At 44.5% G+C, this 26,225-nt stretch overlaps 1 protein-coding gene across 8 annotated transcripts in view; it reads left to right on the forward strand.

Moving 5' to 3' along the window:
• The first annotated feature begins 8,860 nt into the window (after window positions 1-8,860).
• Window positions 8,861-26,225, forward strand: part of ATF7IP2 (activating transcription factor 7 interacting protein 2) — a 35,120-nt gene continuing 17,755 nt past the window's right edge. For 2 of the 8 annotated variants that reach the window (XM_081889172.1, XM_081889177.1), the window contains exons 1-2: window positions 8,879-9,493; window positions 23,890-24,764. In XM_081889172.1, coding sequence (XP_081745298.1) covers window positions 9,456-9,493; window positions 23,890-24,764 — 913 coding nt within the window. In that variant the 5' untranslated portion in view covers window positions 8,879-9,455. Of the gene's footprint in view, window positions 9,494-14,573; window positions 15,318-15,361; window positions 15,477-23,889; window positions 24,765-26,225 lie in introns of those variants that run through there. The other 6 variants (XM_081889179.1, XM_081889178.1, XM_081889174.1 and 3 more) reach the window with 6 other exon arrangements.

Raw genomic sequence — 26,225 nt, forward strand, 5'->3', positions numbered from 1 at the left:
CCTGTGCAGTTTACATTATATCCCTGGGTTTTTATTGATTTATATTTTATTTTAAAATATCCACACACACACAGCATTACTAGACTTGCTCTTCACTAAACATGATCGATCCCGGGGTGAGGAGCAAAGGCATAAAGTAAATAAATAAACAGGAAAGTAATATGCCAAAATCATATAAGCAGGTCCTGTCAAAACCAGCAATTCTGTCCTAGGCTAAACCAGCAAAAAAAAAAAAAAGCACATTTTGTAATGTTTGGGAACAAAGGTTCAATGAGACAGTGGTACCTCAGGTTAAGAACTTAATTCATTCTGGAGGTTGGTTCTTAACCTGAAACTGTTCTTAACCTGAGGTACCACCTTAGCTAATGGGGCTTCCTGCTGCCGCCGCGCCACTGGAGCACGATTTCTGTTCTCATCCTGAAGCAAAGTTCTTAACCCGAGGTACTATTTTTCTGGGTTAGCGGAGTCTGTAACCTGAAGCATCTGTAACCTGAAGCGTCTGTAACCTGAGGTACCACTGTAATGCCCAACTTTATGCTGCTTTCAATGTGCTGTAACAGCAATTCTTTATGCTTTTTATCATTGGTTTATTATGTTTATTAATAAAATATTTTATATAAAAACATTAATATTTCCAATTTAACGAAATACCTAGCTGAAAACATACACAAGACCATTCCAACAGGCCCCTTCAACACAACGCATCAATACATTTGTAATGTCATGGAAACATAAACGTATTAACATGTCCACTTAGGAATATTCGGTATCAACTGGCAATTTATAAACGATCCTAAGTATTATTCTTAGGCTTATAAATAAACATTTTGCAAAAGAAAGAAAGCTCTTCGCTGCAGGTGAGTCTGTGAAGGAAGACCTTTGTTGAGCCTGGCTGAATTGCCAAGAACATAGACTGCATCACTTTGATACACACAAAAATGTAGTTAGCAGAACTCCCGGAAACATCTACATTGTCTCTTTCTGTTAGAAGTAGTAATTTGGTACTTATCATAACAAAGCCCAAGGACATGTGGGTGTGAAAGGATTGGTATTACAGGAGGCCAAAGCAGAATAAGGCTGTTTCCCAAGGACAAAGAAAACCAGAGAAGGTTCAAAAGAACTGCAAATAAACTGAGACTTTGCAGCTTAGTGGCCTCCAATATCCTGTGGGGTACAGTAGGTAAAGATAAAGGACCCCTGACAGTTAAGTCCAGTTGCGAACGACTCTGGGGTTGCGGCACTTTACGGGCTGAGGGAGCCGAAGTTTGTCCACAGACAGTTTTTCCGGGTCATGTGGCCTGGCCCACATGACTATGCCGCTTCTGGCAAAACAGAGCAGCGCACGGAAACACCGTTTACCTTCCTGCCGGAGGGGTACCTATTTATCTACTTGAACTTTGACGTGCTTTCGAAGTGCTAGGTTGGCAGGAGCTGGGACCGAGCAACGGGAGCTCACCCTGTTGAGGGCATTCGAACCGCCGACCTTCCGATCAGCAAGCCCTAGGCTCAGTGGTTTAGACCACAGTGCTGTCAGGAGCTCAGCCTACACTCGAGTTGGACCCTGGCAGAGACACATACCCGACTGGCAGGTTCCCTCCCTCCTGGTTGATCGTTCGGGAGCTTCAAAAGCTTTCTTCAGCCTCAACATAACCCCCTCCATCCCCATTAATCTACGTCTGTCCTACGTCGGGTAATCTGAGCTTGTTGCCGCTGGGCTCTCTGTTCTATCACTCTTAAAGTCCGTCAAGTCTTAGGCGAAGGGGGGTCAGGAATGCTTTCCAAGGACACTGAATCTGCCAGTTATCTCTCTCCTGGTGTTTCCTCTTCTAGCTGTTCCTCATCTAGTATCTCCCAGCTTTTCCCTTCTGGACTATGCCCCTCTGCAAACCACTGTTCTAAATCAATACTGTCCTCTTGCCCATGCTAAGGTTCAGGAAAGGGGGGGCGGCTCCCACCATTCCTCCTCAGTCCATCCCCCAACAATAATTGGACAAAGCAGAGGGGGGTGTTTCTCTCAGGTGGGTACCATTGCGATTATAAGAGAACAATGGAGGCATTCAAGATGAGTTCCAGCACCTCTTTTTCTAGAAAAAAGCAGTGGGGTAAAGCATTCATAAATACATATATATATATATATATATATATATATATATATATATATATATGAAAAACACATTGTATAAGGGGAAATTGCTTTGCAAAAATCTGTACAGTGATACCTCGGGTTAAGTACTTAATTCATTCCGGAGGTCCATACTTAACCTGAAACTGTTCTTAACCTGAAGCACAACTTTAGCTAATGGGGCCTCCTGCTGCCGCCATGCCGCCAGAGCCTGATTTCTGTTCTCATCCTGAAGCAAAGTTCTTAACCTGAAGCACTATTTCTGACTTAGTGGAGTGTGTAACCTGAAGCGTATGTAACCTGAAGCGTATGTAACCTGAGGTACCACTGTACATTACAAGAAACTTGCACTAAACTATTGGTAAGTACGTTAGGGTTGCCATATTTCAAGAAGTAAAAATCCAGATACAGGAAAGTTGTTTAGCTTTCGGGGGGAAGGTTTCAAAAACCCAGACATTTTCGCGATTTCCAAAAATTTCCCCTGGATGCTACTTCTGGCGTAGGAAAATCTGGACGTATGGCAACCCTAGAGTTAATTGCAAGCTACTGTGCAGAGCTGAACTTAAGATTGGGAAAATGAGAAACAGAAATGGAGGGATTCACTCATCCCAAATCTTATAATTGATTTCTCTAATGGAATTGTTTAGCCATTCAGGACAGGCAAAAAGGAAGACTTCTTCTCACTGTGCTAAACAACTGTATGGATTTTGCTGCCAGAAGATCTGATGATAGAATAATATTTACATGAAGATACACAAATTTTTGACATAAGCAGGAGAAACGCAGAGCAAGAAATCCAGAGCAGAACAGCTGATTAGCAAGCAGACTTGTCAACAGCCCACAAGTAGATTAGGGTGAATGCGGACAAATGCTTGTTGTCATACAACAAATCAGAATAAATGCTCAATGAAGACATCATATAACCACTGAATAAGCTTTGCACAAGCAAATGAGGATGAATGCTGAATAAGTGGGCAGTCTGGAGGAGTCTTCAGTAACTGCTCTGCAGGAAAATCCCCCACAACCAACTGATACACATAATAGATTGTGCAAGTGCTAATTAGTTCCCAGAACCTCTAACCAAGGAGACGACTTTGTTTAGCATTAATTAGCTCTGAACAGTAACAATAAGGCATCTTTCCACAAGTACCCCTGTTAAGTTGTGGGTGAACATATCAGACGACACAGCAGTTCTTCAGACAGCTCTTGTTTATTCACAGAACAGAACAGAACTGAACTGAAGGGTTCAGCCAACCTGCTTATACAGAGCTCCACTACAAGGCAACAGTAACAACTTTCTGTAACTATCCAATCACTGAACGTCACTTTCAATTCCTTATTTGCATCTGTGGACCTGATTGAAAACTATCTACAGTATCCTCCTGCTGGCCCAGGGTAAGAACTTCAGTACATAACAAACCCCACCCCTTGTCATTGGATTAAGTCTAAATTGACATTTTGCAGGAAATCTCTTTCCTTACTCCCTGCCAGGAGGGCACCATCATCTCCTGCTTGTGAGTCCTGATTGGCCAGAGACCCCTCGTGACCTCCTGGCCCCTGTGCAGCAGGAAACTTGCATCAATGTGCCTCGCAATGACTCGGTGCTTGAGTGAATTAGCTTGCAAGGTCCTCTTCTTTGATGCAATCATTTCTCTGTTGCTTCCAGGTGACCTGCTCACTGAGCATTCATCCTGAGGTGCCCTCCACACGCATTTCTCAGTTGTCAGGGACCGTGCTGAGGAGGGCTGCACTGAGTAAGAATAGTGGGAGGCATTGACCGTACACCCATATACAGCCCACGTCTTCAGCGCCTGCATGGGCTGGGTGTCGGAAGCACCTTCTTTGACCTTCCGATCACAGGAACTCAGGAACAACAGCACAGCATTCCCCTGGAAGAGGTCCTGGTGCAGTGGACTCACATTTGCTATTGTGAACACCTCAAAAGCAGCAGAGAAATGGAAACAAAACTGCGGAGGCTTCGTTGCATACCTAATTTTATTTCTACTGATTAAACAAATAAAAGAACATAACAAACCTGTACGAGAGATTCAGCTCTCTCATCCTGAATCTTCCCAGGAGCAGGAGGAGAGCACAGATTCGGAACAGTGGTTTGCAGAGGGGCACAGTTCAGAAGGCAGAAGCTGGGAAATACTGGATGGGGAACAGCTAGCAGAAGAAACACTAGCAGAGATAGAGAGTTAACAGATTCACAGCCTCTGGATAGCATCCACCCCTCCTTCTCCAAAGTCACGGAGAGCTCAGAAAGTGTCAGGACAGAAAGCACAGTTACAAGCTCAGATTACAAGAGGTAGAAGTGACGTAGCTTAATAGGGATGGAGAGAGGAGTGTCCCTTAATTGGGAGCACCGCCATTTCTAGGAGATGTGCTCTTTGTTCTCTCGCTGTGATTATTAAAGATTCTAACTGGTAAGCCGTTCCTTTCATTTGATCTTCCTATCTACTGCCACGGAGGGGTGGAAGCAGATTCTCCGAAGCCTGACACCAGTAAAGGTAAAAGGTAAAGGTAAAGGACCCCTGGACGGTTAAGTCCAGTCAAAGGTGACTATGGTGCTGTGGCACTTTCAAGCTGAGGGAGCTGGCATTTGTCCACAGACAGCTTTCTGGGTCATGTGGCCAGCATGACTAAGCCGCTTCTGGCGCAACGGAACACCGTGATGGAAACCAGAACGCACAGAAAAACTGTTTACCTTCCCGCCACAGTGGTGCCTATTTATCTTTTTTTTAAAAAAAAAATAATTTTTATTAACTGGCCAATCACATCAAATTAAATCACATTGCATAAATTCCAAATTACAAAGCCAAATTTTTAAATTTTGTTGGGGGAACCCATACTTCAAGATCCAAAGGGGGATTAAGATCATCTTCTTGCTACTGCGTTAATGTCCAAATCAGTCCCAATCAGTCCAGACAAAGTTCATAATTCTGTCCAGTCTTATCTTGGTGTTTCCACATCATATCTTGTTCATATAATTTCTATTTTTCCTTTACGATCTCTTCTGTAGTCTCCTTAAGCCGATAAGCAAAATAATAATCCTGTGTGGATTTCCCGTTCCTCCACTAAGTCCAGATGGTTTCCATATATCTCCTTCGTAGATAACATCGCTCTTTCCATCATAAATTTGGCATTTGTCGCTCTTAAGTCCCACCGAGGAGTTAATCCACGATATGTAAACAACTCTAGTTCTCTCTTTCTCCTCCCAGACCCAAGAGCTCCAACAATGCCTCCCAAAATGGCGACAGCATTTTTAACTGCGTCATTCCAAAACTCTTAGCTTTCCAGCTTCATCTTGAAACGTTGCTTTGGTTCGAAAGTTTATCTCCACACAGCCTTAAATCCACAGCTTAAGTCCTTAATTTCTGACTCATTAGGGGAGGGGATTCTTGTTAAATCACATAAAAAAGGGAAGGCAGGTTTTTCCCCCCTCCCCCCTCAGTCATTTGTTGTACCGTATCTTGACGTATCTTCTCATATTTTATTCTTGTCTTGTTATCAGAGATCTCTTCTGTCAGCAGTCTTTACTCCCCCTTTTTCCTTGAAGCATGTGCAATTTATCTCGTCCAAATTGTTTCTTTTGAAGATGCTTGCAACTAGCGGCACGAATCAGGGACGGCGTCCAGGAGTGCCGGAATCCCACAGGAGGGCTTTGTGCCTAGTGCCCCCACCCCCACAAATTCGGGGGTGGTATAGGGCACAGCAGGCAAGGGCCGTCCCCCCCACAATCCTGGGGGGGGTTAAGGCGGCTAATTACCCACATCATAGCCTCCAAATTACCTCGTGTGGGTCGGAGAGATGTTATTGTCAGCCATCTTCCGATGCGCCACCTAGTGGCCCCCCCATGACCTACAGACAGCTTTCTGGGTCATGTGGCCAGCATGACTAAGCCGCTTCTGGCGCAACGGAACACTGTGATGGAAACCAGAACGCACAGAAAAACTGTTTACCTTCCCGCCACAGTGGTGCCTATTTATCTACTTGCACTGGCGTGCTTTCTTGCTAGGTTGGCAAGAGCTGGGACAGAGCAACAGGATCACACAGTGCAGCAAATATTTTAGCAATGGTACCAACTTAAATGGAGTTAAAGGATTGACAGACACAGCAATTGGAGAAAAAGAAGGTGAGGTTTTATTGCTGAGCAATAACGGACCCAGCTGGAATCCTTTCCAAAAGACTGGGACCCAGAGCATTGTAGCTCTGGGGTTATATACCTGAGTACAGCATCATAGATCATGACACAATCAAATACATTCGCGAACGCCAGCAAAAACAAGCAAATGAGCGCATTCATAGAATCATAGAATCATAGAGTTGGAAGAGACCACAAGGGCCATCGAGTCCAACCCCCTGCCAAGCAGGAAACACCATCAGAGCACTCCTGACATATGGTTGTCAAGCCTCTGCTTAAAGACCTCCAAAGAAGGAGACTCCACCACCCTCCTTGACAGCAAATTCCACTGTCGAACAGCTCTTACTGTCAGGAAGTTCTTCCTAATGTTTAGGTGGAATCTTCTTTCTTGTAGTTTGGATCCATTGCTCCGTGTCCGCTTCTCTGGAGCAGCAGAAAACAACCTTTCTCCCTCCTCTATGCGACATCCTTTTATATATTTGAACATGGCTTTCATATCACCCCTTAACCTCCTCTTCTCCAGGCTAAACATGCCCAGCTCCCTTAGCCGTTCCTCATAAGGCATCGTTTCCAGGCCTTTGACCATTTTAGTTGCCCTCCTCTGGACACGTTCCAGTTTGTCAGTGTCCTTCTTGAACTGTGGTGCCCAGAACTGGACACAGTACTCCAAGTGAGGCCAGGCTCCTGACCGTGTCAAGAGTTCTACCTTCAACTTCTGCTTGCTTAGTCTGTACATGCAGTCCGACCTTTTCCCCAGATTTAACAGTGCAAAATAGAAACTTAAGCAAGGAGAAACTTCTTAACTGTACTCTCCTGCAACATCTGTTCTTTTAAGGACATTGTGGTCGGGACCTTCCTGTTTCGTGTACAGACTGAGTGTGGACAAGAGGGGGGAGATGTACCAGCATCTCCTGATTTATAGCTTCCTCTTTGTAGAGACTAAGAAGGGACTGGGGCAAGGTTCATTCTGTTAAAGCAAGAAAAGGGGGGCCACTCTTATGCTACCCTTATGCTATTCATATAATCAGTTATCAGTAATCAATATATTCATATATGCTCACACATAACAGGGCTTACAGTGATTTTATAATCCATTTTGAATCAAGGGAAGCTTTGCCTTAGCTAACTGCAAACTGCTTGGAACCGCAAGTCCAGAACCGACCTTTCACCTAGGAATCATCCTTGTACCCTGAACAAAGGGGAAGACATGAATCAGAGATACTGGTACAAAATCCCCCTCAAATGCAGGCTAAAACAGTCCTCAGAACAGGAAGGGCCAAACCACAAAAACTCCACAAAACTCCCTGTTCTGTCAGAACTAGGGAAAAGGACAGACTGCACATCATTGCAGACAATGGAAAGCAGAAGTTGGGAATAGAACTCTGCGCTCGGCCACGAGCCGGGAGCATGGCAAGAAGAAGCGCTAATGGGTCATTTTTCGCTGGCATGCGTGACTGTCTCATGATCTGTGATTTGCTCAGGTATAAAGACCTCAGGATTTGTATGCTTCGGGCTCCCAGTCTTTTGGAAAAGATTCCAACTGGGTCCATTATTGCTCAGCAATAAACCCTCACCTTCTTTTTCTCCAAAAAGCTGTGTCTGTCTGATCCTTATTTCACTCTAAGTGGGTACCACCTTACTTTCACGTGCTACACTGTAAACTTGCACTTTCAAGCAGTTTAGGTTTTAGCCTGGGCAGAAGCTTCTATGATCCAAATGGATTCTAAAGTCATTGTAAACTCTGGTTATGTGTGAATATATGTGAATATATTGATAACTGATAACTGGTTACATGGATAATTGATTATATGAATAGCATAAAGGTAAAATTCCTCCTGACCCTGCTTCAACCTCATCGCAGGGATTTGAACTGCAGACCTTCTGATCGGCAAATCCAAGAGGCTCAGTGGTTTAGACCACAGCGCCACCCGCTTCCCCATTTCCCAGTAACCTCACAGGAGTCCCTGTGAATGCCACACCACTCGTTCGCCTCATTTTCCTTCTTTTCTTCCAGGTTCCTCTTTTGTAAATTTTCAGCCACTGTACCTACGTGAAAGGGTCATGTCTCCACTGGAAAAGCGCTGCGGCTCACTGGTAGACCAGCTGCTTTGCATTCAGAAGGTCCAATATTCAATACCTGACATCTCCAGGTAGGGCTGGGAGGGACTCCGATTGAAAAACCCCTGGAGATCCCCTGCAGGTCGTTGTAATTGACGTGGGCAAAAGCCCACCCGAGGTTCAGGCACTTCGTGCCAGCAATGGTGAAGCACACCTAGGAAGCAGTTCAAACAGTTCAAATAGACCGATTCAGATTTTGTTTTACAGCAACAGAATGGTAACAGCCTGTCAGGCAAAACAGGAAAGCTTGTTCAGAGATGCACCCCAAATTGGATTGTTGCAGACCCTTTTATACATGCAAGTAAACAAGAGAATTTTTCCTATAGTCTATCTGTTAACACACTTCCTTAGCTAACCACTAAGAACATCCACCCACTAACCACATCCTATAGAAATCTTTTGCAGCAACAATAAATGTAGCACCAGCAAGTTCTTGTTTTCAGCACATGACTTAAGCCTGTGTCACTGGAGTCAGATACTGGAGTTTTTATTTAAGGCAACGAACATACACTTAGCAACAGTGTCACATAAAGAGTCACTTCTCTTTTTTGGTCATTGTCTGCAATGACTTAGTTGGATCGGAGGTGAGTGGATAAAAACCCAGCCCTCCGCACACTGCAAAAGCAGTGCTACTTTGCCAAACAACCTCTCCTATTGTGCCTACTAGCTATTTTCCTCCTGTTTATAAAGACAAGGAAACACAACATTTACGGCCAGTTGTATCCTTGTTCGTTTAAGCTTAAGCAGAGAAAAGTAGTTATGGATGCACCACGGAACATTAAGCAGTAATTTGGAGGGCAGGGGGACAAGAGACAAAATTAGCTCGTGCGACGGCATCTTTTAAGAGAGGTTAAGCTGGCTGACTTCACCGAGACTGTTGGTGCATAGCGACGGAGCGCTTTCTCTTCTGCATAAAAAGATCACCACCATCATTGCCGTAAGCATTTAAACCGTCCTTTCTTTGCATGCACAGTTAAAGTAATAAGAAAATAAGAGGAGCCCTGCTGGATCAGACCAAAGACCCCATGGAGTCCAGAATCCTGTTCTCAGCTTGGACCACCAGAGTACCATATGAAGCCCACAAGAGGACCTCGGTACAGCAGAAAAAGGTAAAGGTAAAGCAGAACCCTCCCCATTTGTGAACCCTAGCAACTGGTGATTTTCTGCAAGTTTGTTCTGCAGTATATATAGAGTATACAAAGGGATGCCAGTGGCACTGTGGTCTAAACCACTAAGCCTCTTGGACTGGTGGATCGGAAGGTCGGCAGTTCGAATCCCCGCAACAGGGTGAGCTCCCATTGCTCTGTCTCAGCTCCTGCCAACCTAGCAGTTTGAAAGCACGCCAGTGCAAGTAGATAAATAGGTACCACTCCAGGGGGAAGGTAAAAGGCGTTTCCGTGTGGTTTGGTCATGCTGGGCACATGACCCGGAAAGCTTACTGTGGACAAATGCTGGCTCCCTCGGCCTGAAAGTGAGATGAGCGCCGCAACCCCATAGTCGCCTTTGACGGGACTTAACCGTCTAGGGGGTGCTTTACCTTTTTTATATTTATAGTACATTAGTGGTAGATTTTAAGGGACACAGGTGGCGCTGTGGGTTAAAGCCTCAGCGCCTAGGACTTGCCGCTCGAAAGGTCGGCGGTTCGAATCCCTGCGGCGGGGTGCGCTCCCGCTGCTCGGTCCCAGCGCCTGCCAACCTAGCAGTTCGAAAGCACCTCCGGGTGCAAGTAGATAAATAGGGACCGCTTACCAGCGGGAAGGTAAACGGCGTTTCCGTGTGCGGCTCTGGCTCGCCAGATGCAGCTTTGTCACGCTGGCCATGTGACCCGGAAGTGTCTTCGGACAGCGCTGGCCCCTGGCCTCTTAAGTGAGATGGGCGCACAACCCCAGAGTCTGTCAAGACTGGCCCGTACGGGCAGGGGTACCTTTACCTTTACCTTTAGTGGTAGATTTTACTGGATTGTCTAGAGATCATTCTGCTTTATTTGTTATCCCATGCATTCTTCCTTGACGATACCATAATATTGTCATCTGCAGGGGCACCAAAGTGGGGCAACCACCCTGCCCAGATCATTTGGGGTTGGAAAAGTTACAGGATTTCCTCAGGAAGCTATGGGGTATGGGCAGACCAGAAACAGAGCCATAGGTCCACCCCAAAGCTATTGCAGCACAAACAGTATTGATCACATTGAACCACCCCAATACAATCACGAATGATATAAGCATATGAAAGACCGAACTCCATTTTGTGTGGCCATCTCAATATCATCTATACTTGCTAGTAACTTAAGCTTAAGTGAGGTATGAACAAGAAAAATAAATGAGAGTTTGCTGGTGCTACAGTAACTGCTGTTGCAAAAGATTTCTATAGGATGGTGGAAGAGGAAGAAGAATGGAAATAAAGTGAACAAATAAGTTTCGTAACGGTTAGTACCCTGAGGTGAGGGGGCGTGGCCTAGCTAAGTCTAGGAAAATGCCTTGTTCTATGGTCTTAACCCCTTCATGCATTGACTAGAGCGAGGCATGCTGGTTAATAGGAAGCTGGATTTCCCACAGTATATTGTCTCCCGATATTGGGCGCAACCGTTGCAGTTATTTATTTATTTCTGTATTTAAATACAGTGGTACCTCGGGTTACATACGCTTCAGGTTACATACGCTTCAGGCTACAGACTCCACTAACCCAGAAATAGTGCTTCAGGTTAAGAACTTTGCTTCAGGATAAGAACAGAAATCGTGCTCTGGCGGCGTGGCGGCGGCAGGAGGCCCCATTAGCTAAAGTGGTGCTTCTGGTTAAGAACAGTTTCAGGTTAAGAACAGACCTCCGGAACGAATTAAGTACTTAACCCGAGGTACCACTGCATAAATAAGTGAATCCAGGAGCTGTAGCTGAAAGCCATCCTTATGCCATCTTGAACCTGGCAGACATCATTTGGGGTGTAACATAGGGCTGCCATACATCCAGAATTTCCCAGACATAGCCGGGATTTGGCCATCGGAAACACTGTCCGGGCGGAAATAGCTGAAATGTACAGGAAAATCCAGACATATGGCAATCCATGTCGGAAAAGTAGATGTTGGCAAATTTCCTTAAAAATAGCTCGAAAACCTTTTGAGATTTTGCAAAGCTCAACCACTTCTGTGTCCGGATTTTCACTTTTTGAAATATGGCAACCGAAGTAATGTAATTATTTTATTTTTCTTGTAGTCACACTGTAACACATGCTTAAGAGAGAAACAAAGAATGAAAAGCGCCCCAGATAGAAAACTCTTTCGCAGGAATGCCAGTGGATAGAATAGTGTCAATAGCAACATTGACAGTAGGGCTGACCTCTGAGTAGATACACATCGGATTTCCGTGTCAGGTCAGGCTGTGCTTTAAAAATTCACTGTAACATTGTAGCCTGCTGTGGTTTGTACAGCTAGAATCCAAGGTCAGCTTCTTATATTTACACAACAGAGAAAGGCAGCAGTAAAACCTGGAGAGGGATATTAATGGCAAAATCATAAGTCATAGATCATAAATTGCGGTTCCTTTCAGGAATTCCGATTTAGTCTGAAATTGCTTCTTCAAGGACCTGTACCTTTGCTTGGACACAGGTAAAAGTATTTTAATAAATTTTTAAAAATCAGCAAGCATTTGCCACTCGTCTAGGGCATGAAGCTCTGTTTTTATGCCCCTGCTGTTCTTAAAAAGCAAAAGTTAACAAATCTCTAATCTTGTTTACTATTATCTGTGAACCAAGTGCCTAGATAAACTGCTTGCTTTTATTAGAGTGGCAGGTTATAAACTTGAGGAAAAGGCTGAAAGTTTCAGGTCAAAGTCCTGTGTACACTTATCTAAGAGTGAGCAGGAAGTGGGACTCACTTCTGAGTAAAACACACATACGGTAGGATTGGTGTTGTAGATTTCAACTCCTACTTATTTACTTCATTGCTTCTTTTTAGAGACCGTAAATTGGAATGATCAGGTAACAGAAAAGCAAGCAGAAAATGTGGAGGAAGGAAAAGCAGAAAACCGTACATATATAGTGAGTTGTTGCGATGGCTGAGAAGTTAATTTAGAACCCGAGGGTTGCAAAAAAAGGGGGCAGAAGGTTGCAACAGATTATTATGCTAAATGGGATGTGTTTAATCTGCGTATGAGAGAGCAGGTCGCTTTGTTGGAAATGTCAAGAGGCGTAATTAAGATGTCGGGACAAGGTCTAAAACGGGCATGGAAATGTGCAGCTCCATTTAAAAAGTTTTGTTTTCATGAAAGAGAGCCGGCGGTGGTGGAGTGCTTAAAGAGTGACAGACTAAGACCTGGGAGGGACCAGGGTTCGAATCCCCCACTTAGCTATGATGCTCACTGCATACCCTACAGCATTTCTCCAATGAAAATAGGGACGTCCTAAGGGAAAGGGGGACATTCTAGGATCAAATAAGAAACCTGGAAAGCTTTTGTAAATCCAGTACTCTCCCTGGAAAATAGGGATACTTGGGAGGATCTGTCACTGGGTGTGACCTTGGTCCAGTCGCTGGTTCTCTTGGCCTAACCTACCTCACAGGTGGATAGCCACGTTGACCTGTCGTAGTCATAATAAATAACAAAAAATCTTTTTAAATAACTCCAGTGGCACCTTAAAGATCAACTAAATATAAGCTTTCAAGGTATGAGCTTTCGTGTGTAATACACACTTCGTCAGATGCAAGGAACAAGTCATCGCCAAATTTAAAGTGATTGTGGATAAGGACAAGTGGCAGAGTAAACCTTTTTGGAACTAAAATATCTGCCTGGTGAAGTTAAAAAAAGGATCCACAAAGCCAGACGGATACCCAGAGAGCATTTGCTGCAAGGTAGACCCAAAAGAGAAAACAACAGAACACCACTAGTAATCACATACAGCTCTCAAGTTAAAACCGTTCAACGCATCATCAGAGATTTGCAACATCTCTTAGATAATGACAGCTCTTTTCCCAAGCTCTGGGAGGAAAACCTTTCATTGCCTACAGAAAGCCACCCAATCTTAAACAGCTGCTCACACACAATAATACAACAACCAGACGTGGCACAAGGGCCTGCAATAAATCTAGATGCCAACTTTGCTTCCATATACACCCGGACAGCATCATTATTGGCCCCAAAAACATCAAACATACCATCTCAGGCCTATTTAATTGTTCATCTTCCAACATTATATATGTTCTCAAATGCCAACAGTGCCCTTCAGCTCTCTATATTGGACAAACAGGACAAACTTTATGCCAAAGGATAAAAGGTAAAGGTAAAGGACCCCTGGCAGTTAGGTTCAGACGCAAATGACTCTGGGGTTGCAGCGCTCATCTCGCTTTCCTGGCCGAGGGAGCTGACGTTTGTCCGCAGACAGTTTTTCCAGGTCGTGTGGCCAGCATGACTAAGCCGCTTCTAGTGAAACCAGAGCAGCTCACGGAAACGCCTTTTACCTTCCCCCTGGAGTGGTACCTATTTATCTACTTGCACTGGCGTGCTTTCAAACTGCTAGGTTGGCAGGAGCAGGGACCGAGCAACGGGAGCTTGCCCCATCGCAGGGATTCGAACCCCTGACCTTCGGAACAGCAAGTCCTAGGCTGTGTGGTTTAGACCACAGCGCCACCCACCAAAAGATAAATGGGCATAAATCTGACATCAGGAATTATAAAACAAACCAATAGGAGAGCACTTCTATCTCCCAGGACATTCTGTGCAGGATCTTAAGAGCGGCTGTCCTATTGCAAAAGAATTTTAGAAATACACTTGAAAGAGAAGTTGCTGAATTACAACTCATTACCAAACTAAAAACTATGTAATGTTTTGTTGGGTCTCTGGACTGTAATAAAGGGGGGGGGGGACAAAAAAACTATGGAGAGACCTGGTCTGAATAGAGATATTGGATTAATGTCCCATTATACATGCTAAAACTAATTTTGGTCATCTATCCCTTTAAAAATCCTTTGCCCTTCCCTGTGGAACTAACCGCCGTAACAGTCATCAACAGCTTTAAGGTTGAAGTGACATTTGACGAAGTGTGTATTACACACGAAAGCTCATACCTTGAAAGCTTATATTTAGTTGGAATTATTTTAAAAGATTTTTTCATCTTTTATCTTATTTATTCTGACTACCTCACAGGGTTATCATGGGAATGAAATGAGCAGGGAGAAAACCACATATGCAGAGAAGCCAGAACAAGAGTGCTCTTTATTTGCCAAGTTGGGTCACATTCATCTCCAAGCCCATTTCGCACGTTCCAGGTCAGGAAATTTGAATTGGCCCCAAAGGACTGACGTGACTTTAAGTCGGTTCGCTTGAATAAATTTTTGCTCCTCTCTACCCCCTGGGCAACAGTAGCCACTGCCGGCTCTCTGTTGTGGGCTTCTGCAATGCATACGTGTTCCCCACGTTCACACGTTACACGCGTATGAACAAGCCGCGGAAACCCCGCGTCTCAGTCCCGCCCACCCCCGATCCGAAGAAGATGCTGCTCTTTCTGGGCTGTCTCCCGCTCCAGCTGAATTATAGCCTGCGCTCGCCGCTGATTGGCTAAGGCGCTTGAGCGAGGAGGAGGAGGAGGAGGAGGAGGGCGGGGCAAGGCAGGATACGACCGCTCCTGATTGGCCGAGCGGACGTTCTCCCCGGGCAAGACAAGGCTCAGCAAATAGCCAACGCTTTTAGCGAGGCGAGGATAGGAGCAGGATGCCTCGGCTTCTGATTGGGCAGAGAGAATAATTGCTTGATGGTCTCCTCGCTTTAAGCGCCTGCGCGGTTAATTCCTCCGGTTGCTCCCCTTACCCCTCTTCTAACGCCGCACGTGCCTTAGAACGATGGCGCCGCGAACGTTCTAACGGCCTCCAACGGCAGACGCGGCGCGAGGCGAGAGAGAGCGAAAGAGAGCGCGGAGCCTCCGTTGAGCGCCTGCCGCGCCTGCGCAGACTGGTGAGTAAGTGGGGGAGGGGCGGTGTCTGTAGTTTTGTTTTGTTTTGTATTTATTTTACCGCGTTTATATCCCAACTTCTTTCGTCCAAGGAGCCCAAGGTGGCGTGCATGGTTTCTTCTCCGTTATTCCCCGTGTTATAAACACGACAACCCTGTGAGGTAGACTAGCCTGAGAGGGAGTGGTCGATAAATGAAATAATATGTAAGTTTGTTTTGGTTATAAGCTTTGTATAAGAACAAACTTAGTTGGTCTCCAAGGTGCTACTGGACAGTTTTTAAATTTATTTCGACTGTGTCAGACCAACACAGCTACCTTACTGAATCCCTATATTTCTAGGGAGGGTAAATACGCTTCAGGTGGTAATAGAAATAATTATCATTATTTATTACCCAACCCTTTACCGTAAGATCCTGGTTACGTGTGTAAGTATGCAATGTAGTCAAGTTTTATTAGTAGTTGCTGCTAATTATTGTCATTCACAATAATTGGCATAAGACTCTTAAATATGCAGATTGGGGCCATGTGGGAAATGGTTGCTCCAGGAAGACAGGAATAAACCCCCCAAAATTGAAATAGACAATATATTTTATTTTTATTAATTGAATTTATTTAACACCCTATACCCTGAGGCCTCAGGGCAGTTCACAGAACAAAATCAAAACATAAAACCACAGAATCTATAATTGAAATAAAAGCAACAACCCAGTGCCACCCCCTGTATTTAAGACCTTCATTTAGCTTCCATGGATATGCAGTTAGATATAAAAGGTTTAAAACTCAACAGATTGTGGATCCGTTCAGATAATGCGTAGGTAAATAGGTGGCGATGTTCCTGTTTATACTGCATGCATTACATGTAATGTTTGTTTATTGCAGGGGAGTCTGCAATAAAACTGGCAGTGATCATCTGGGGGGTTCAGAATCAAAGTTGTTGAGCTTTTTTTTAGGAAGGAAAGCCCCATTTTTATGGGGTCCAGGACAGAAATGTTCAACTTTTTGGGGAGGAACAAAAGCTGTTGATCACTGATGGGAGCCAGTGATCATCTACAGGCATCCAGTGATCTACCTGTTGGACGTGCCTGGTTTATTCCATTTATATCCTATGGGTGATCGCATCACAACACTCATTGTTTGTAAATAGTGTAGTATAGCCAGTCTATGCTTCCTTGCATGTACCGTTCACTTGGCCAGAACATGCACATTCCATTCCATTAGCTCTTTGATCAACACAGTTCATTATTAGTTCATCAACAGCATCCATTTTGTGGTGGTGGTCTTCAGCCATTTTAGGTCCATTCAAATCAAACCATTAATTACAAAAGTAAGGCCTGGTAGCTTCTGGGTATACTACATCAGTTTATTTACAGGAGGTGATAATGAGATGCCTGTGTTTGGAAGAAAAGAATATTATTATTAGGATATTTTGCTAGAGCAAAAAGGCATAAATTCAGATTATTTCTTATTGGTCAAGATGTTATTTGAGAGAATTCACATTGGCATTTTTTAAAACACACACACGTAATACCATTTATTTTTAGCACTATAGAGACCAAGTTGGAATTGAATGAGATTGATGTAGCTCACCAAACCTGGAGAGAGCTATTAAAGGATGTGTATTGCAGGTGGGAGAGATCTGGAGCAGGTATTGGGAATATGAATACCAGATGACCTGTGGGGGTCAGGTTACCCCAGTTTCAAGTACCATTTAACAACCTGGCCTTTGCTTTGGTTTTATAGGGAGATACTCACTTTTATTCAGACATTTGCAACACACACAGGTGCCTGTATTGTTTTATCACGTTCCTCAAATATATTCTATAAACTACAGATGCTAGGATAGTGAATTGGTGTCGTTAATTTACTAATATGTGTCCTCCCAAAGGAGCCTGGAGCAACAAGTGAAAAAACAACACAAATGCCTTTAAAACAATTGCAGCACAGGTGCAGACTATCAGGATTTAGTCAAGTCCTGTATAGTAGTACCTCAGTGAAGGAAAGCCTTGCTTCTGCACATGATTGTGGCCTGATGGGAAGTCTTGCTTCTAAGCTTTGCTTCTGTTCTTAATGCATAGTTGACCACATCTACGGATGAATGCTATATCAATCACTAGTAAAAGTTTAATAAGGAGGTTTTCATGCCTGTCTAGTTCTGTGCTCCCTTTCCCAGCCTTTAATCTATTGGTGATTAATGCCTATATGCAACCTTTGCTTTGTACTTGTGTTAACCAATCAGCAATAAGCACATATGTGGCAATGCTGTAATATTCAATAAAAGAGACCCCTTGAGACATGCTCGAGAGATGCCTCCCATATGATGCTCACCCAGTGGCGTAGCGTGGGTTGTCAGCACCCGGGCAAGGCAAGTAATTTGCACCCCCTAGCCCATGGATTTGCGCCCCCTAACCCCCAGATGTTGCGCCCGGTGCGACTGGCCCCCCCTGCACCCCCACGCTACACCACTGCGCTCACATCTTGTCTGTCATTATTTCAACCCAACACCTCAGGTTACATACGCTTCAGGTTACAGACTCCGCTAACCAGAAATAGTGCTTCAGGTTAAGAACTTTGCTTCAGGATGAGAACAGAAATCGTGCTCTGGCGGCGCGGCAGCAGCAGGAGGCCCCATTAGCTAAAGTGGTGCTTCAGGTTAAGAACAGTTTCAGGTTAAGAACGGACCTCCGGAACAAATTAAGTACTTAACCTGAGGTACCACTGTAATTGAAATTGGTAGGGTTACGTTTCTAATTGGGCCTTTTCTTCTTGGGAGTAGTTTGGGGGAGCATGAGGAAGCAAATACTGGTTTTGGGAAAATCTAGGGCCCAAAGGAATTTGGTGTCTCTGAAAATTATTCTCAGCTGCTTGTGTTTTAATAGCCCTGTGAAGTTTTCAAGGTCACACCCATTCTTAATTGGTGATAACTTGCAGCTGGGCTTGCTTCCAGCTATCATCTCCTGAGTAGTTCTGGAAAAGTCATGAGCGCATGCTTCCCCCCCCAACCGCTTTTGGATTAGTGGGGGAATAAAGATGGGCTGTCCCCTTTTCAACATGATATAGAACATATTTCACCTTGCAATTTGTTGGCCTGTTGCCTGGTCACTAAATTGGGACGTGCCAAGCCCGTCTCTCGGGGAGCAGCCACTGCCAGCCTTGGTAAAAGAAGTGCATGGTAAGTTTAACTAGTGAAGTCTTGATTATTATTTTATTGTGTGGTGGTTCTGTAATTCCAATGTTTAAAACTTCTAATTTGTCCTATTTTGTGGAAATTCTACTGTGCATTGGAGTAGAGCAGTGGTTCACAAAGTAGGTGATGCTCCACCCCCCCATGGTATGACCTAGGTAGGTGTAAATGACTCTGAAAAGCTGAAAAAATTGTCCAGTACCACCTTAGAGACCAACTAAGTATGTTCTGGGTATAAGCTTTCATGTGCACGCACACTTCTTCAGACAAGTAAAATGGATTAATCCTTTCCAGACTTTTAAAAACAACCCCTAAAACAACAATTTAACATGAATTTTACTATCTAATGAGACCACTGATCCATAAAATGAAAGCAATATTCGATGTACTGTACTATAAAATAAATAGGACAGTATTGTAGATGATTAAAAAATAATAATCTTACTTGCACTGATGATAGACATTGTTTTGATGGGGGGCTTTTATCCATTTCCACAGTCACAATCAATCAGTAGCTGAACTGGGTTCCACACAGTTACATAAACAAATTGACTGAAAAAGCCTCAAAAACAAAAACGCAAAATAAATAGCAAAAACAAAAGTGCCAAACCTAATCCCTTCCGGAAGTCCGTTTGACTTCCAAAATGTTCAAAAATCAAGGCGCAGCTTCTGATTGGTGCAGGCGCCCCAGAAACAATAGCCAACAACCACATCGGATGTTCAGCTTCCAAAAAACGTTCAAAAGCCGGAACACTTATGTCCAGGTTTTTGGCATTTGGGAACCAAGGTGCCACTGTAATCCTTTTTGCGTGGACAGGCGGAGTCCCCAGATCCCGCGCGGTCCCCACGTCATGTGGAATAACGACTCAAGACAACGTACTATGGGATTAAATTGGCCACAACTTTATTAAATTTCAAATGTGGGTAGACCTTGGCTCAGGCATTGGGCGTTCTCCCTCCCCAGCCCCCAGCCGGGGACCTAGGGAGCATCAGGGTTATCCAGTATGTGTGTGGGGGATGGGCCGGCTCTGGAGAACATATGTTCAAGCAGAGATAGCCGCCCCCGTAACGCCGCCGCCGCAGGGGAGAGCAATGACGACCTTTCGGCGTACGGTCAAAGCCTCCCTTCAGAAAACCCCTTTAACGGGGAACCCTGGTATCGCCGCCGCAAAGAGGAAGATGGACAAAAGGATTCTGCCCAAGGCCTGATACCGCCAAAGTTGTGACATTTTGCTACGGGAAAGGCGAAACCTCCCAATGCAGGGAAATTCCTTTCCGGCCCTTTAACAGCGACCTTAACGTAGCAGCGCCCGCATACCTGTGAAGAAGAGTTAACCTGCAAAACCTGTGAAGAAAAGTTAACCTGCAAAATGAGACGTTAACTGAGGGTGGGTAGGGTGGGAGAAGCTCTGGAGCCAAGAGAGGATTCCCAGGTAAGATCCTCCCTCTATTGTGTGGGCAGGTAATCCCTCCCCTACCTGGCCTGGTCTCCTTGGCAACGCTTCCCCCAGGTGGGATTGGACAACTGACTGAGGTAGGCGGAGACCTCCAGGTATCCCACCTGAGCGAAGGCAAAGTCAAGCCTACGCTGTTGGAGCCGCTCCAGATCTAGGGCTGCACGCGTCCACGCAAAGGGCGCCCCCCGTTTTAAGCGGGAGCGGTCATTATAGGGTAGGGTAGGTTAAGGGTCACTGGGGGGGGGGGTTGAGTTTATAAATTAAGGAGTCAAAGGCCTCTAGAAGTTTGGGAACCACTGGATTACAGGATCTACGTGGCTGTTCCCCAATAGTTGTCTCTTGCTGTAAAAATCTGTGAATTCATGGGAAAAGACTGTGGTCCTAAATTCAGTGTTCTAGATTGCCAAGCTTCTGGTATAGAAACTTCTTTTTATTTATTTTTTATTAGGGATTTGCAAGCAGCATAAGTACTAAGGTACATTCCAGCTCCTGGGAAGCCCTGGTTGCTAAAGTTTTGAAATTGTACCCCTACTGGTCTATAAGTCTGGGTGGTGGTAGCATTTATCTTTCGACTAAGTGGGCATTGGGACCGATATTTTTATATATCACAAGTGGGAATTTGAACCCTCATCTCCCAGTTCCTAGTTCCACACTCGAACCACTGCACCCCACTGGCTTCCTAGAGTACTGCTATGGGGAGGTAATAATGCCACTGTATTCTGCTCTGGTCAGACCTCACCTGGAGTACTGTGTTCAGTTCTGGGCACCACAATTCAAGAAGGACACTGACAAACTGGAACGTGTCCAGAGGAGGGCAACCAAAATGGTTAAAGGCCTGGAAACGATGCCCTATGAGGAACAGCTAAGGGAGCTGGGCATGTTTAGCCTGGAGAAGAGGAGGTTAAGGGGTGATATGATAGCCATGTTCAAATATATCAAAGGATGTCACATAGAGGAGGGAGAAAGGTTGTTTTCTGCTGCTCCAGAGAAGCGGACATGGAGCAATGGATCCAAACTACAAGAAAGAAGATTCCACCTAAACATTAGGAAGAACCTCCTGACAGAGCTGTTCGACAGTGGAATTTGCTGCCAAGGAATGTGGTGGAGTCTCCTCCTTTGGAGGTCTTTAAGCAGAGGCTTGACAACCATATGTCAGGAGTGCTCTGATGGTGTTTCCTGCTTGGCAGGGGGTTGGACTTGATGGCCCTTGTGGTCTCTTCCAACTCTGATTCTATGATTCTACTCTTATCAGTTAAGCAGGTAAATAAATAAATTTAGTTTTGCTGGTTCCGTGCTGTGGAATGCTGTTCCACCAGAGACTTAGTAAGCATCCTAGCTGTTGAGTTTCAGGCATCTCTTAAAGACCTTTTGATGTCAACAGGCTCTTGCTGCTATTCTGATTTTTTATTTGCCAATCACTTTAATGGTTATCTGTAGTTTTATTTTTTAACATGGGGTAGTATGTTTTTACATTGTGCGCTACCTTTATATTTTATGATATAGCAGTGTGGAGAAATAAAGATTTGAATGGCAGCCACCACCAGAGAGCCAGAATTGTTTGAGAATTATCCTGGTTGTGGTGAACATTTATACTTTGTTGTTTGTTTGTTTGTTTGTTTACTTAATGGTGAAGGCCTCTAGGAGAGTGTACAAGGAGGGGTTGCGCAGCCTAGTGTCCTACATGTTTTGGGACTTCCATCAGCATACCGGAAGATGGATTGTAACTCGAAGTGTAGTTGGCCTGGCACTATTAATCCTTCATATCACTGTTAAATGAAGGCTGTTAGAAAAACAGACAACCCCTCTTTCTGTCTCAGGCCTGATAGTTGCTTATATTTGCCTGACCTGAATTCTTAACGGAAGCCTCTCATAGCTGCCGAGCTTGCATGCCAGAGGCATGGGCCTCCCTTGTTTAGAGATAACGCGGCTGTAATATATTGGGAGGACTCCAGGATTAAATGCATTTTAGGCATGCAGCCCAAACCATGGGATCTTAATGTCTGGTGTGATTAATTTGGCAATCGGATTTTGCAATTGCGCCTAATGCATATAAACCTCTAGAATTTGACCCAGAATTTGAGCCTCAACACAAACCAGGAACAGCAATGCTGTTGGATTGGCTAGACTGGGGTCTTTCTCTTGGCTGTTGTCTCTGGAGCTCCTGGAAGCTGAATTGAAGCGGGTGCCATCTGTTCTCTGGGTATGATGTTGTACTTCTGCATAGGTTGCCTGCTGTTTAATAAACCTTAGACTTTCTCACCACTTGTGTGTCTTGCGTTTGCTTTTGAACCCCTGAAGAAAAAGAACCCAAAAGGCTACCTTCAGGGAATTTCTATTAAAGAGGCATAATAGGAATGTTGGTGTAATGCAAACAGTGGGTTAAATTACACAGTGCTTGGGCTTATGTCCTGAGGAGCACCCCCCCCCCCAAAAAAAATATCTGGATGTTCAGAGATAAGGTGCCAGGTACACTGTTACCATAGCAACACCAGCAGGGTTGAGTGTATGACTTGCTGAGTCGTTCATCCTCCCATCCTACTTCAGAGACCAGAAGAACTGTTTATAGTAGGCAGTAGTGTTTAGATTTGTCTTGTGTCAGCGACAAGAAACATTGTTACTTTGAGCTGCGTCGGAGAGGAGCTTTCCCCTTAACTGGGGACTCTGGAGGAAGCTGTTTTGCAGGAGAAGGATATCTCTGAAGACCCTGCTGGGCCTCTGCATGCTCTGAGGTGTGGTGAACTACCAAGTGACTCCAACAAGTAACCAACAAGGAACACCTGCAAAACATAGTATTAATTCTGTATATACAGTGGTACCTCAGTCTAAAAACAGTCCTGTTAACAAACAATTCTGGCAACGCACTCCGCAAGACCGGATGTAGGTGTTCTAGCTAGCGAACTTTGCCCCGGAAGATGAACAGAAGCAGACCGGTGGAAGGGCACCGGTGGTGGGAAGCCTCATTGGGGAAAGCATGCCTCAGTTTAAGAACACTTTCGGTGTAAGAACGGACTTCTGGAACGAATTAAGTTCGGAAACGGAGGTACCACTGTATAAACATCCATCAAATAGCTCCAAACTTAAAAAAAACCAACAACCAAGATAAATGTCCAAAAGGGCAAGTTAAAGCATAAGTGGTAACCATGATTTGTTCTTGGCATGCTGCTCATGGTTTGAGGAAACTAGCATGAGCCTGGGTTCAGATGTAATGGCAAGTTTCCAGATATGGGCACCTTGGTTTTAAGAAGCATATTGATGAGCTGAAACGCTTGTGGAGGATGGTGTGAGAAATGAGGATGTTTCTTTTTCACATAAGCCACAAAAGTACCCAATTCTTACAAGGGCAACCAAGATGATCAAGGGTCTGGATAGCAAGCCTTACAAGGAACGGTTGAGGGGAATTTGGGTATGTTTAGCCTGGGAAAGAGGAGACTGAGGAGATATGATAGCCATCTTCAAATATCGAAAAGGCTGTTGAATGAAACATTGGAGCAAGCTTGTTTTCTCCTGCTTCGGAGAGCAGGACCCGTAATAATGGCTTCAAGTTACAAGAAAGGAGATTCCAACTAAACATCAGGAAGAACTTCTTGACAGTAAGAGCTTTTTGACAGTGGAACGGACTTGGGAAGTTGCAGACTCTGCTTCCTTGGAGGTTTTTAAGCAGAGGTTGGATGGCCATTTGTCATGAATGCTTTAGCCGAGATTCCTGCATTGCAAGGGGTTGTATTAGATGACCCTTGGAGTCGCTTGCAACTCTACAGTTCTGTGATTAATAATAGTGTGTGGTGTGCGCACAGGCCTCTGATATACTGAACTGACTGCATTTAAATCTGGTGTAGGTTTAAATTAAATGTAGGTTACCTGATTCAAACTTTAATTAGCATCTTAAGGAAAATAATGTTTGATCTCGACTCATAAGATGTAATTATTGTGTTTTAGGGTGCAAGAAATTAATCCAAACATGGATGTCAAAAAGCCCTTGCGTGCCAAAAAGACGATGACTCCAAGCGCCCGAAAGCAAGTGAAGATGCTGCGTGAAATGAAGGCTGTCCAAGCAGCAGAAAAATTGGCAAATAGTACCTCCGTTGTGTATAATCATGTTCATTTAAAAGGGGCTGAAACAAGTGGCTTAAGTCAGAACTCTCTGAAAGAACCTAACCTTCAACCGAAATCGAAAGAAACTCTGTTGCACCGTCCAACATTAAGGGAGCCCGTAACCAATTTAGTTAATTCTGAAATGAAGGCTGTCCAAGCAGCAGAAAAATTGGCAAATGGTACCTCCGTTGTGGATAATCATGTCCACTTAAAAAGGTCTGAAACAAGTGGCTTAAGTCAGAACTCTCTGAAAGAACCTAACCTTCAACCAGAATCGAAAGAAACTCTGTTGCACCGTCCAACATTAAGGGAGCCCGTAACCAATTTAGTTGTTAATTCTGAAATCAGTATTTATAACAGTAGTCATGAAGGATCCCAAGATCTTCCCTACAAGGTTTGCAATGAAGACTCTGATTTGGAGCAATTTCTGAATGCTGGAGCCTTACAGGATCTACTGTATTATTACCTTCAAAAAGAACCCAGTTCCTCAACGCATAAGCCGGTGGAAGTACACTTGAACTCTGAGCCGTTTGCCCAGCTTTCTGGCCAATCGGAACATGAGCTTTCAGTGACTTCTCCAATGCGCAAGATCCCTGCCTTAGAAAAGGTAACCGAAATAAAAGATGAACCACTTGTTAAGCAAACCATGCCAGTATTGGAACAGGAAGGCGACAGATTCCAGTTGCTTGAGAAAAATACTAATTCTTCAGTACGGCCAGGTAATCATTTTTTTAAATTATTGTTTTTACAATCATTAAGATAGTGTATCCTCTCAGCGGGTGGCGCTGTGGGTAAAACCTCAGCGCCTAGGACTTGCCGATCGCATGGTCGGTGGTTCGAATCCCCGCGGTGGGGTGAGCTCCCATTGTTCGGTCCCAGCTCTTGCCCACCTAGCAGTTCAAAAGCACCCTTAAGTGCAAGTAGACAAATAGGTACCACTGTATAGCGGGAAGGTAAACGGCGTTTCCATGTGCTGCTCTGGTGACGGTTCGCCGGAGCAGCTTCGTCACGCTGGCCACGTGACCCGGAAGTGTCTGCGGACAGCGCTTGCTCTTGGTCTCTAGAGTGAGATGAGCGCACAACCCTAGAGTCTGTCAAGACTGGCCCGTACGGGCAGGGGTACCTTTACCTTTATCCTCTCAGGGCAATGTAGAGTAAATGTAACCAAAAGAGCTAAACACAAAGAACGGTAGATAAATTTGAAATGGGGGTGGGGTGGAATACAAAATAGGATACTCATAACAGAGACTCATTCATCCAGCTGGGAGAATCGTTAGAACAAAAATGTCTTTGGTTGTTCCAGAAGGTGCAGATAATGGATGCCTGTCTTATCTCATTACGGATGTAGGGCTGGGTGATATATCATCCAAAACCGGCTTGAAGTCCATATTGTAATACTGGCTTCATAGCTTTTGACCTGACAATACATTTTGAATCACGGTGTGTGCGCTATGGAAAAATCAGTGTGGGGAAAACCATGAAGGCTGCCTTGTGTCACCATAGCCACTTCCTGTCCACAATGCTCACTATTCACATGGAATGCAGCTCAAGAAATCATTGCTTAAGCTTTAGAAGACCAGATTTTGTTGCTAAATGGTGGCCACTTGCGAAATTTCCCTCCTGTTGCCTCTTTCCAAGAGTGAGTGTGATGCTAGTTTGAGGCGGTTGCAGAAGACACTGTGCAGTTCATTTTAATCAAGTGAAATGACACAGTTGCTTAACTTCAGAGTGTTGGTGTGACTGAGATCACAGTACCATTTCAGGCCCCGTTCATTTCTGCAGAAACTAGAAAACTGCAGCCTTCTTTAAAGTTTGAACCCTTCTTACATAACTCTGCTCCAAAGCTTTCAGGGGGGTGGGTAGGTGTTTGCTCTTGGCTTGTGTGGGATTTTCAAAAATATAACTTACTGCAAAAGTTGCCTACTAGAGCGAAACTAGAGCAAAAAACTTATTGCCGTACTGATTCGGCTTCACAAAAATCTGTTGCAGTGCATTGCTGATGTGATATAGTGGTTAGATTGTCCGATTAGGACCTGTGAGACCAGACTTTAAAGCTCACTGGGTCACTTTGGGTCAGTTGGTGTCCCTCAGCTTAACCTACATAGTGTTGTTATGAGGATAAAATGGGGAGGGGGAGAACCATGTACTCCTTGGACAGAAAAGTGGTGTATAAATGTCAT

This window comes from Podarcis melisellensis (assembly GCF_964234715.1).
Source record: "Podarcis melisellensis genome assembly, chromosome: 14".
Taxonomy (NCBI): Eukaryota; Metazoa; Chordata; class Lepidosauria; order Squamata; family Lacertidae; genus Podarcis; species Podarcis melisellensis.